Raw genomic sequence first — 13,589 nt, forward strand, 5'->3', positions numbered from 1 at the left:
TGATCTTGAATCTATGTGCTGCAATTAAACCTGGGTTCGCAGTTCATGCGATTGCAGTTGGAACACTGGTAATGCCTCCAGGATTTTATAAGTATCTAGTTTTGTAATTTTTTTCTGTTTTTATTTTACTGTGAATGTGATTTGTCCAGTTTCAGCTTTCTGGAACGTATCAAGGACCTTTGGGTAGCCCATTATAAAGTCTGCATTTGTAACTAGCATAGCACACAAAAAGGAGGGCCACTCTGTTTTCAGGAGATAGCATCCAACAGTAGATGGTCCAGCTCAACACTAAGTATTCAAATCTTCTACTTCAAAGCATTTGTCTGTCTCTTTGTCTTCCATGAGCAGAGAGAAGTCTCCTATGCCTCTTACCATTCTGCAAGTGTGCCTTTCTGAGATTTTTTTCCATTGCACGTTCAACATGATGCATCTCTGGACTAGACTCTTCTTCCTCTTCTTCTTTCTCCTCCCCACCCCTCTTCCTCCTCTTCTTTTTCTTCTACACAGGGTCTCACTATGTAGTCTCAGCTGTTTTTGAACTCATGATGCACACCAAGCTTGCTTCAAATCCTCTTGCCTCCCAAGTGCTAAAGGTGGCGTCACTGTGCCCAGCCAGACTAGACTCTTATCAGAATGCTTCTGCTCGTCACATTTAATGTTCTCTGCCTGATTTCTAACTTAGCAAAACACGACACCTGCTTTCTTCTACTTCAGTCATAAGTCACACAGTTCTAGACAAGGTATGTATGTTTATACGCTCATTTCACATCTAGCGAGGCTGATCAGACAGGGAGCTGGTTCCGAAGGAGATTCTTGCTCTAGTTCTGAGTGCTAATCATGGCAGATGTAGAGACCTGAGAAGGAGGGGCTGGGGAAGGACTCATTCTAGAAAATAGCAGGTATGTGTGTGGCTATTTCAGTAATTCGCACAGAGCTGTTCCCAGGCGCACGGACTGAATCCAATTCAGAACCATTTTGAAAATTACTCTGAGAGTTTCTCTGAAGTCCAATTTGAAAATCTTCCTTTTGAAAAACTGGTTTCATCTACATTTATGTTCACAACCTGATCTTAATTCTGTTATGCTCCTATTTCAATGTCTCTTTTATTTTCATTCTTTTTCTATAAGGTGTACGTTTTCTCTTTTCTTATTTACTTCTGAAAATAATTCAGAGTTCCCCATTTTCTTGATCTCTAAAACACCTGCAGATGGTGTTTTGTGTAGGGTATATTTGTTTCTAAAAGTGTCATAAACACAAATCCTATGATGCAGAGAAGAGGATTAACTGATAAGGTAGAGAGGTGAGGGCCCAGCATCTCATTAGTGGGGTGAGGTACACCTGCCCCAGCATGGTAGAGAGGTGAGGGCCCAGCACCTCATTAGTGGGATGAGGTACACCTGCCCCAGTGAGGCCAGTATAGTCCATCAAGTTTGGTTCATCTTATGGCAAAAAAGTAAGAGTTTTAAATAAAGTATTAAGAGGAAATTACTCAAAACGGGCTGTGAGTGATCTTCATGTTGGCATATAAGTATATGAGAAAGATCAGGAGAGATAGGAGATAAAAGGGTCTGAGAAAAAAGTACAGAAAATAAGTTTTTATCTAAGTATTAGGTTCCAAACTTTTCCAGGAGCCACTGGGACAAGAAGTAAATGAAGAATGAAAGAAATATAGTATTTAAAAAATCATGCTATTCATGCTTATGTTTCATATTAACTATAGTTAAAAATATAAAGAGGATAGACTTGTTAAACAAGTTCTGTGCCAAACTGAGTCCCTTGGTTTCTTCCTTTTTTTTTTTTTTTCCGAGACAGGGTTTCTCTGTAGCTTTGGAGCCTGTCCTGGAACTAGCTCTTGTAGACCAGACCAGGCTGGCCTCGAACTCACAGAGATCTGTCTGCCTCTGCCTCCCCAGTGCTGGGATTAAAGGCATGTGCCACCACCGCCCGGCTGGTTTCTTCCTTTTAATATTTTCAATGATCCTCTTAAAAATCTTCAGCTTTTCAGGGGTTACCAACAGATGAAAAACTTAAATATATTTTAAAAATAATTAAATATGTATAAATTGAGAAATGATAAGCAAAGTATAATTTGGATTTTCTTTTTGAGGGTCAGAGGTTGAAAAACAGAAACAGTGAGAAAGGGAATAGCGTGTCCGGGTATTTTCCTTTGACGGCCTGACTTGGCACAGCACAGAGACTCAGACCACAAATCAGGGCTTTACCAAGCAAGGAGTGCCACCAGGGCGAGACTCACACCACGAAGCAGGTCCTTACCGAGGAGTGCCACCAGGGTGAGCAGGATCACAAGGTGCTTCAGTCCTTTTTTCTTATGAAAATACAGAAGGATGCAGAAAACTAGGATTTCTAAAATCTAAAAATGAAACAGATTTTTTTAAAAAAGTGTAAGTTACTCTATATAGCCCACAAGATGCCCTAAACATCTGCTTGGATTTGCTATGGTTCTCTTGCCGGCTGGGGTGACCGTAAATGCAGGGTGGGACCGACACCCTCAGTTTGGCCCCCCCAAAGAGCTCGAATGCTACCCACCTACCAGCCACGCCAAGTCCAGCGCTCCAGCTCCAGCCCCTGTGCCATTCTGGTCTCATTGGCCCAACTGTTCCTTGTCCCTGTGTGTGCTGAGCAGCCATGCTGTGCTACACTGGGCAACCGCTCAAGTCTTGATTCCCCATGTCTTGCCAGGTCTTTCTGCAGCATGCACCACTGCAGGGCCCCTCCAGCTTCACCCCCTTTACCCTCTGCCAGTCTCCTTGCAAGGCTGCGGCCATCTTCCACTTTGCCTGACTCTACCCTTGCCTCTCAACACTCCTACCATTTGGCAGTCTAGAATTATTTAAAGCTGTGGATTAATAAATGAAATGTGGTATATTACAACATTTTATTTAGCTATAATGGGCAAGCAGGATAATGGGTAGAAATCATATTACATTAAGAGAAATAAGTAGATCAGACTCAGAAAAACAAAATAAAAGAAACAGCTGTGCATGGGATTCATGCAGATTGATACTGGGAATGAAAATAGAAATTAGATCCAGTCATTCTTTGGCTGGAATTTCTTATGGCTTTCCATCCCTTGTATATTAAATACCAAATTTTCTCCCGGGTAACAGAGTTTAGCTTCTGCTACAGACCTCATAGCTGGTCCAGTCTGTGCCAGTCATGGTGGCCCATGTTCTCTGTTCTCTCTCTTTCTCCTTCCCTTGCCTCCCCCCTCACTCTAGTGCAGTGGTTCTCAAGCCCTCGGGGTTGACCCGCACTTCCACAGGGGTCACAGCATGGCTGACCCCTTCGCTATTCTCTGACCCCTTCCCCGATCTTCACGCAATGGCTCCTTCTGGTCATTCAGCTCTCAGCTGAAACGTCACCGCCTCTGAGGTTTCCCTGATGACATGATGTATAAGAGCCACCCTGTCATCCTGCACAGCCTGGCTCCAGGTCACTGTTGCCTCTTTATCAACAGTGACTGTGTTTCTGGCTGTTGCTTCTCTGTCTTCCCAACTACAGACAGACCAATTTCTTTCTGTTCTGTTTGTCACTCTGTGTCCAGTGCACAGTTGGTCACTCAATGAGTATTTATGGAATTCACAGATCTATTTCAAACAGCTTGCTGCCAAGCAGACCTAATATCCAATAAACTGAAGAAATCACTGAGTTAAGGACCTCACTATTTCCAGAACTGACTTTTACATATAGAGCCTTCTCTAAATACTGTACTTCCTGTTTGGGCTCTGGATCCTGCCACTGCTAGATCTCTCTCAATTAGGAAGCTTTCCATATAATATGGAAGATTGAATTATCCTTTCAACTTTCCCTGGTAAGTGAGGCCAATTATTACACTTTTCTGTATAGGAAATATTTGCAAGGTCATTAACTAAGATGCCCTACAAAAGCTGTCAAAGAGCTTTTCCTCTTCTCTAGAGCTCTTATGTCCTCCCCAGAGCTCCTATGTCCTCCCTAGAGCTCCCCATGTCCTCCCTAGTGCTCACTATGTCCTCCCTAGAGCTCCTATGTCCTCCCTACAGCTCCTATGTCCTCCCTAGAGCTCCTATGTCCTCCCTGGAGCTCCCCATGTCCTCCCTAGAGCCCCTATGTCCTCCCTACAGCTCCCCATGTCCTCCCCAGAGCTCCTATGTCCTCCCTACAGCTGCTATGTCCTCCCTAGTGCTCACTATGTCCTCCCTAGAGCGCCCTACATCCTCCCTTTGAGGCCTTGGGTGTTTCTGTCTCCTTCCTCCTTTAACAGAAAGGCCTTCTTGGCTGAGCGTCCCTCAGTGCCAGTATCCAGTTCTCACCTAATGTAACTGTGGCACTGGATTCATCACCAGGGGACAGAGGGCCCTCCCTCAGGAGCAGAGCAGGGAACATCTGCTTCATGCCTACTTTAAATTTTGGTGAGGCAGGATATAGAGAGTTGTAGCCAGTTCTGAAAATCATGTAGATTTTTCCCCCTCCTCACATTCCATCTCTGTGGCTTCAGATACATAAAACATGAGCTCTCATTATCTACAGAAGGACTATGGTGGCACTGGGTTCTGCCTTGTGTCAAGAGGTCACACAGCTCCCAGGGATAAAATATTCAAGCAGCATGAAGAATGTCCATTCTTTTCTACACTTCTCTCTGAATTAGGCAGGCGGCTGTGGTTTGATGGGCTCCTGCACCCCATGGAGAAGCCTCATTGCCGACTGCCCCTGGGAGCCCAGTGTGTACTGCTCTCAGGGCTCTCCTTACATCAACTCACCAACCCTTCCAGCCCTCTTAGGAAGTGGGTTCTATGATTATCTTCATTCTGTGGGTGAGCAAACTGGGGCCTGTTGTGTATGTGGGGCGTGTTGAAGAACACTGTCCCCAGAATGCAGAATAATGCCACCCCATCCAAGAGGCCCATGTTCTAAATGCCCAGAACATTTGTTCACACCATGGCATATTGCCCTGGGGCTCTGCGGCTGGGGTTAAGGTTATGGACCTGAAAGTGGAGATGATCCTGGGTGATTCGAGCCCGTGAGCCCCTGAAAGCAGAACCGCTGCAGTCACAAAGATGGGCAGTTTAGGAGAGGCTGAGGAAGGTCCTGCTAAGAACCTGTAGGAAGGGGAAGAGACAGGGTCCTCCCTGGAGGCTATGGAAGCCTGCCAGCATCTTGACTCTCTCCCTGTCTCTCTGTCTCTCTGTCTCTCTGCCTCTCTCTGCCTCTCTCTCTCTCTGTCTCTCTCTGTCTCTCTGTCTCTCTCTGTCTGTCTCTGTCTCTGTCTCTGTCTCTCTCTGTCTCTCTCTCTCTCTCTCTCTCTCTCTCTCTCTCTCTCTCTCTCTCTTCCCCCCCACCCCTGTGTGTACACTTGAGTGTGGGTTCCTACAGAGGTCAGGAGAGGGCACTGGGTCCCTGAGCTGTAATTACTGGTGATTGTTTAATCAGCTGATGCGGGTGCTAGGAACAGAAGTCCTTTGCAAGAGCAGTACATGCTCAAAACCACTGAACCATTTTTCCAGCCCCACCCCTTTTCTTTCTTGAAAGCTGAGCCATTCAGAAGACTTTTTTTTTTTTTGAGGGGGGGGTCTCACAGAAATAGGGTCTGTCAAGGTTCTCTGTAGGCAGTTGCCCTGATCTTGCATTTCCGTGAAGTGCTGGAGTGTGTCCTCCAGAGAAGGATGACCTTGGCCTTGAGTCCTGACTCTCTGAATGTGTATATATTGACTTTGGCCAAGTTACTGTACCTCTCTCTCTGCCTCAGTTTCCTTTTCTGGGAGGCAAAGGAGACAATGGTGACCACTAATGGGGCTGCTGCTGCAGGGGTGAGGTGCAGAATGTGTGCGGCTGTGCACAGGCCTTGCCTGCTCTGTCAGAGCTCCCTACGGAGCGCCCCCTGCTGCTGGGGTGAGGGCAGAATGTGCACAGCTGTGCACAGGCCTTGCCTGCTCTGTCAGAGCCCTCTACGGAGCGCCCCCTGCTGCAGGCACGCAGTGTTGTTTGCATCTAGATGACAGCACAAAGGAATCTCACAAGAGAAATATTTAATAAAAACACAGCTTTCTTCCTCCAGGTTCACAGCACCAGATGGTGGGTGTTGAATCAGCTTTGTCAGAACTGCAGACTTAATAATCAGCATTGGGCACAGAATTACTTCAAATGATAGGTTTGGGCCCCCGCCACTGCTGATTTAAGGAGAGAAAATGAGCACTGTGTAGATTATCGTGTGAGGGATTTTATGTTCAGAACAGAGGTTTCAATTTGAGTAGTTTATTGGAAAGTCTGGGTGGGCAAAACAGCCACCACCAAGCCTGCCAAAGAGCATGATGCAATTGAGGCCTAGGGCTGCCCTTCCTGTGTGGGCTGCAAAGACTACATTAACAGGTGTGTTGCGCAAGGAATGGCTCTATAACTCCTTGGTCAAGCAGGACGCATGGGACCAAGGAAACATAAGCTCCGCTCCTACCTTTTAGTTCACTGACACAGGTTTCTCGGAGGGATTGTGCTATGCAGTGTCTTTCCAAAGTACTCTGACCTTGAGACCCCATTCAGCCTTGACTTTCGGCAGGTGTGAGGGAAGCGAACTATTCTGTGGCAGATGGGCCTGGGAATGCTGGGGCAGTGGGTGAGCAGCAGACACCAGGCTTCTCAGATCCCTTTTCTGCACAAGGATTCCTAGCAGGGGACAGGCTCCTGGCTTGTGGTGAGGCTTTCACTAACAGAGAGCTGGAGACATCACAGACATCCACGTCAACACATACGTGAAGGGTGGGAGATGAGCTGGCCTGGACTAAAACTACACAATTCCTTTGTGGAAAATGTAAAACTGATTGAGACTTTTAGATATTTTTTATTGATTTGATATATTAGTCTGATCAATCCTGAGAAGCAGTTCAGATGCTGTCATTATACTTGGTGTAATACAGAAACGATGAACGGCTTGTCAAAAGCTAGTGTTTTGGGGGGTGTTGTTGAGACAGGGTCTATGTACCCCAGCATGGTCCTGAACGTGTGATCTTTCTACCTATCTTCCTGAGAGCTGTGATTGTAGCCATGTGCCGCCACACCCAGCTCAAAGCATAGTCTTAATCTAATTATAACCTTTGTAGAAACTAAAGAAAAGAACACAACCAAGAAAAAGAGCACCAAATCTACCACATCTGAAAGCTGAACTTTGATTTTGATCATTCCCCTAACACAACAGTGCCACTCAACTGTAACTTATTAAAGACTTATTTTATGCTATCTTATAAATATCTAAAAGTAGTTACACTTTCCTGTGTGGAATTTATTTTGAGATAGTTTTCATTATTATAATATGTTTTTCAGAACTAAAGGTCTTTCTGAGGATGATACTTTCCTCTCTATTACCTAGGTTACAATATACACTGCACTAGGTTGAATGGGTGAGTATATAAATGAATTTAAGAGTTAGCTTTGAGGACATTTAGCTGTGAGGGTGTGGGAATGGGGGATGAAACTGGGAGGAGTTAGGGGGAGGACTGGAGGCTATGGTCAAAATACTTTGTATACAAGAATTCAATTCTCAAAGATTAAAAAAATGATATAAAACAATTAGCTTTAGAAAAATATCAAAATGTAATTAAATTTGGAGTATTTTTGTTCATCTGTAAGGTTTAATAAGAAGTTCATGAACTGGGGATACGTCTCAGTAGTATTCTTGCCTAGGGTGTGCTGGGTCTGGTTTCAATCCTCAGTACCATGAGGGGAAAAAAAGAAAAGCAAAGATTTTAAAAAGGAAGTTTTGTCCTTTTTAGATGTATTCTCGGGTACTAAAAACAATACAAGATACGTCATCATTAAACCATGTAGTTTATTCCAGAAGAGAAGGCTTGATGCATCTTTAATCTCCAGAGGATCCAACTCAGGCTATTAATTTTCTGCTCCTAGGCTATGTCACTTTTTTTTGTTACTGGATGAAGCATTTGTTTTGCCTGTAGGCAAAAAGTTGTAATGTGTTGGTCAGATTTCAAGCCTGCACTACCATGAAATATTTAATCAAGTATAAAGAACAGAAGTAAATCAGCGATTAAAGCTCCGTCTAGTGCTTAGAGTTGATTGATGAAAGCCGTGGCAGTTAAGAGACTATGATGACGGACAAGTAAGAAAATGAATAGGGTGGGGTGAAGGCAGGGTATGAAGAACCCTACGAAGGCTAACTTGAGTTGGGAAGCCCAAAGCCCACAACTAAGGGTAGGGGCTAAGGAAGAGCTGCTAAGTGATGGGCAGGGTGAAAAATGAAGTCTAAGAGATTAAGAGCCTGGCTAGCAACATATTACAAACAGGCATTTCTTTAGGAAGGGCATTGTTGAGTAATGGGCTAGCTGATTGACTGATTAACCAATAATTCTCCCATGGCAGTGCATTCCTGGAGTAGAGGACAGGTAAATAGGGAATTATGTCATAATGTGGGCTGTAAAAAAAGCATAGCAAATAGAGAAACTAACTTTGTTATTTTTCCACAGAAGAGGGTGCATCAGAGTTGTATCCATGAGGCTGAGTTTGCAGGGAGCTAAAAGATGATGGAGTTATAGATTAGAGGAAGCAGGGTACTTCCCTGGCAAAGGAACCATAGGCAAAATGGCACTGAGTTACATGGCTGACAGGGTGATGCCCGTAGTTACCAGCATGATGTTGACCAGCAAGGAGGACAGGCTTCTTAAGACACTGCTGGCATGGCCTGAGATGATTGAAGCTTGGATGGATGCAATACAGTGGGGATACCAGAGAGGGGTCAAGTTCAAGGGACTTTAAAACATGTAAGGATGGAGAATGGGGAATCAAGATGTAAGAAGTCATATGTCGCTCAGGTTTCCAACATGGCAGACCGACTCAGAAAAGATAAGAGATGAGAAAGTTTGGGGGCAAAACACTGTTTCGATTCTGATAATTTACATTTGAGGAACTATGGAACATCCACAAAGGGGTGAGTAATGACTGAGCAGGGAGCAAATGCAGGCTGTGAAGAGTCAGGAGAGGCCTGGGAAGAAGTAGGTCTAGATTACAAGAACACAATGCTGTGTGAACAATGGCATCTGTGCTGAACTTGAAACAAACTAGAGGTGCCTGGGAGGAAAACTCAACTGAAGAGTTACCTTCATCAGACTGGCCCATGGGCAAGTCTGCAAAGGCGTCTTCCTGATGAATGAATGACAAGGGAGGACTCCTCCAAGTGTGGGCAATCCCACCCTGAACAGGTGACCCTGGGTTGAGTAAAAAGTCAAGAGAGCCATGGGAAGCATTCCTTTCTCAGGGCTTTCTTCTTCACTTCCTACCTCTAGATTTTTGCTTTGAAGCTCTACCTAGCTTCCCTCAATCGTGTAATGCAAACTGTAAACCACATACATCCCCCCCCTCCACTAGCTTTTGGTCTTGGTGTTTATCATAGTAATAGAAAAACAAACTAGAACAGGATTGTTTTAGAAGGTCTTGGTAGCATATATTGTGTAAGGAGACATATGTGGTAGGCAGATGAAGAGGGGCTCATGAAGAACCCAAAATGGGAGCAGTCAGAGGAGGAAAGAAATGTAAAATACACCAAGAAAGTCAAGGAAGAGAGACATTCAAGATGACGGGCATGGCGTAAACACTGCACAAAGTTCAAGAGTTCCTTCTCTCCTTCCCTCTCTCTCTCTCTGTCCCTCTCTCTCCGTCCTTTCCTCTCAGTAAAATATATATAGGGATCTACTAATTGTAATGAGAAAGGAGTAGGTGGGAGCTGAGGAAATGGGTGGCTTGGAAGGCTATGGTATAGTTTATTAATGGTGCGTGGTATCTGAACACTTAAAAGCAGAGACATTATTTTTCTGTGGAGTAAGAGGAAGGAACAAAGAGGGTAAAAGTGGAGAACATTTGTGAACACCTGTGTTCCAGTGGTCAGGGTCATGTCAGAGATAGTGAGACAGAGAACTCTTGTCACGCTTGTGGACGTCTGTGTTCCAGTGGTCAGGGTCACGTCAGAGATAGTGAGACAGAGAACTCTTGTCATGTTTGTGAATATCTGTGTTCCAGTGGTCAGGGTCATGTCAGAGACAGTGAGACAGAGAACTCTTGTCACGTTGACAGCTGTGATATGAGTCTAATTTACACCTGGGGGGCAAAGTTTACCTGTAAAACCCGTAAATATCAACAGCATACGTTTAATACTAAGTTGGTCAAGCAAGATAACCTTTTTCTGCATCAGAGAACTAGATCAGATACCTTTTTGAGGTCACTTCTAATCCTAAAATAAATGTATGAGTGTATAGGCTTCAATTCTTATTATCAAATTTACAAGTATTTTGTCAAACTAGTTCTTAGGTAAATGCTCACTTAGACAGTTCCATTTCTTTCTAATACTTGTCCTTTCTAGAATCCTCTTTTTTTCTCAGTCTCGGCTGCATTCTGTAGTGAGTTATATATCTCTGCTCATCCAATTCCTTCTTTATACTTACTGAAAGCTGCCATTGTATCACATAAAACATCTCAATCAATGTCTTCAGCTGCCTATTTGCCAGCTCCTTCCTTCCCTCCTTCTCCCTTCTCCTCTGTCCCTCCTCCTTTCCACACATCCCTTGGGACTTTATCATTGCTGCTGCTTTGATCTCAATGAGCACATTTTGGAAGATGCTTCAACAGTGACTTAGCATCTCAAATCCCTCAGTACTGGTAGCATGCACTTACACTTTTGTCACTGTGCTGAGAAGAAAGGGCTGTGTGGGTTTCGTAAGACTGTAGCCCCTGGTGGTCTAGAGAATATACATCAGAAGCAGTAAAAGATGCAGAACCCTTACCACGTAGACCAGGAACTGCCAGCCAACAAAATAATACTGTACTGTCTTTGCTGAGATTGCCTGGGTCATATTTGGAGCAAAGTTCACCAACAAATACGTTCCTGCAAATGCCAGCGTCATACCTTTGAATAAAAAAGGAAAGACAAACCAAATTGAAAAAAAAGATTAAAGATTTTCTTTTTCCCTCTTTCCCGTTGGGGCAGGGTCTTGCTATGTAGTCTGAGTTGGTTTGGAACTCATTCTACCATACAGGCTTGAACTCACAATCCCTCCTATTCCAGTCTCTCAAATACTGATTTTACAGGTGCGTATTATCACCATAGCTACCTTAAAACTTTTTGTTGACACAAACATTACCTAGAGGGAGTATTGTTTGTTAAAATTCAGGCAGTTCTTGACCCTCCATCCCAACTGGTCCCATTAAAATGCAATTTTCAAGCCATTCCTAAAGAGTACCACATCTTTAAAGGAGATGAAAATCCAGCAATTAGACAATGCAGGGCTTGACTCCAGACTCTGTTGTCCCATGTGAGTCCTATCCTCCCTCGGGGTTTCCCCAAACACAGAGAAGATCAAAGCATGCACAGCTGGAGAGGTAAGGACAGCTTATCCTACTGTTCCCACACTGTGTACAAATCAGTCTACCTAAACCTCGGTCATCTCGATTGAGATGGACGTGCCTGGACTGGAGGATAGGGCAGCCAGTCCGTTTCACGATGACCAGCTCTCGCTCACTCATTCCTGGGAGCTCGGGTGGTCTAGACTTTGAAACTCGGCAATGGGCACTTTAATCGGTGTCATGGATGGCAGTCCTTCCAGAAGTAACTGGGGCGAGAGGGACCGCACTGTAGAATTCTAATAATCTGCTACGTTATAGAACCCAGGGGTAGCATCATAAAGACAGATCACATCCTGGACTTATCTGAGCTCATCATTTCAGCACTGCTTAGAACTATGGAGACAACAGATGCATGAGAAGGACAGTCAAGGAAGGGCGGGACCTTCTGAAAGGTACTAAAAACTGCCTGTTTATACATAATTAGCAGCCTGAGAGAACTTTATCTAAGTAGCCCTTTTCAGATACTGCACTTGAAAACACACCTTCTTTCACTATTGAACACATCTCTGTTGTGGATATAACTTATAAACAGCCTTGAATCCAACTGGAAGAGCCCGGTCTATCTGTAAATTCGGTGGTTTGAGGGGCGGATTTCCTAGCCCTCCTAACCACATGGTCTAGGTTTTGAACTCAGTTCATGAGAACAGTGTTTAATGTTACAGACGTTTGACAACAACCTATGCAGGGCCTACAAAGTTTCCTGTCACTGATAAATATACATTAGAATACATTGCGAAGACAAGATTATATGCATAGTTTTTAGAGCTATCTCTAATGAGAACTTTTAAAATGAAAAAACAACATACATTATTAAACACTTCAGTAAAAGCAAAATAATAAAAGAACATACACAAACTTGGGGGAAATACTGGCCAGTCATGTTCTTTCTTTAGAAAACAAGAGGATTATTTCAAATTAGGTTTCTAGAAGGAAGGGGTTTTTAAAAGATGAATTTTTTGAACTCGATATGACAAAGTAGCATAAATCCACTGGGCACACTCTAAAATGTTTCAGAACTTCCAAGTTTCCTTTTGTGGAGTCCAATTTTTATTGACTTTTAAGTCCCTTTGCTGAAGTTTCTCTCCTCACCTTACATGACCCAGCACCCACTAAACTTCCTGTGTTGTGATGTAATCTGGAGTCTTGGTCTTGTTAGGAGTTATGCAATGGAGCCCGAGGAAGCCGGCTGCATGGATGGTCTCTCAGCTGCATCCCCAGTCAAGGCTGGGATCCTGTAAGTCTAACTTTGAAACACCCTGGAGAAATTCAAATTTCCCTGTTACTTCCTGGACAAAAGAGCAGGCAGATTCTGCATTCGGGTGGAACTCTCATCTCCACAAAGCCGTCCCATCCTTTAGACCTGGGAAGTGTGCCCCCAAGAGGCCAGGCGAGGCAACTGCATGCGCTAGAAACCCAGACAACCTGGGACTGATGCATTTCGGGATATTAACTGCCTACCATGCACCATCTGAGCTGACCCTAAAAATTCATTTAGAATTGTATTTCTGTTAGGATAGCCCAGAGAGAATGGGGCTGTCAGTAAGGAGCCTCTAATCCAACTTGACAATGGGTGGTACGGGCAGGAGGGAATTGGCTGAACTTTTGATGCTTAGGGAAGACCTCCCCCATTGATTTTTAAAACAAAACAGAAAGAAGGAAATAAGCTAATAAACAGAACAGAGTTGCACACAGCAGTCCTGGGCCTTCTAGTCAAGTGACCCTGAGACTGTGGCCCAGCACTGAGATTTGGGTATCAGGGATGACACACACACACACACACACACACACACACACACACACACACACACACACACAAACCACTGGGCAGATGTGTCTGGACACTGGAGTAAGATGACACTCCAGTTTGGGGGTGTGGCCATCCTGCTTCCTCATGCCCTAGCCTAGAGCAATTCTATTTCCTCATTAAATGAAAGTCAGTTCTCTTGATAGGCAGATCACTTTCCTGATCTGAGACAAAAGCCTGGTGGTTTAAACGAAGGCCTTATGGGCCCTTTCCCCTGCCTGTAGAGAACCCAGTTGATGGACTGGCTGGCCTGCCTGGAGCACTGGTAACAGCGTAGTCTGAGGAGGAAGACCCTCCAAAGACTTAAAAAGTGGAATAAAACATCCTTTCCCCTGCAAAACATCAAACGCGGCCCCCGAGGAGAGACTGGATTTTTGGACCCTCAGGTCCCTGT

General features: G+C 44.4%; 1 protein-coding gene across 1 annotated transcript in view; it reads right to left on the reverse strand.

The window, feature by feature from the left end:
- Nipal2 (NIPA like domain containing 2) overlaps nt 1–13,589 on the reverse strand; it is an 81,340-nt gene that overhangs the window by 14,527 nt on the left and 53,224 nt on the right. Inside the window, exons 5-6 of the mRNA XM_038343427.1 lie at nt 10,773–10,894; nt 2,275–2,371 (exon numbers count right to left, since the gene is read on the reverse strand). Coding sequence (XP_038199355.1) covers nt 2,275–2,371; nt 10,773–10,894 — 219 coding nt within the window. The remainder of the gene's footprint in view (nt 1–2,274; nt 2,372–10,772; nt 10,895–13,589) is intronic.

The sequence above is a fragment of the Arvicola amphibius genome, chromosome 9 (assembly GCF_903992535.2).
Source record: "Arvicola amphibius chromosome 9, mArvAmp1.2, whole genome shotgun sequence".
NCBI classification, from domain to species: domain Eukaryota; kingdom Metazoa; phylum Chordata; class Mammalia; order Rodentia; family Cricetidae; genus Arvicola; species Arvicola amphibius.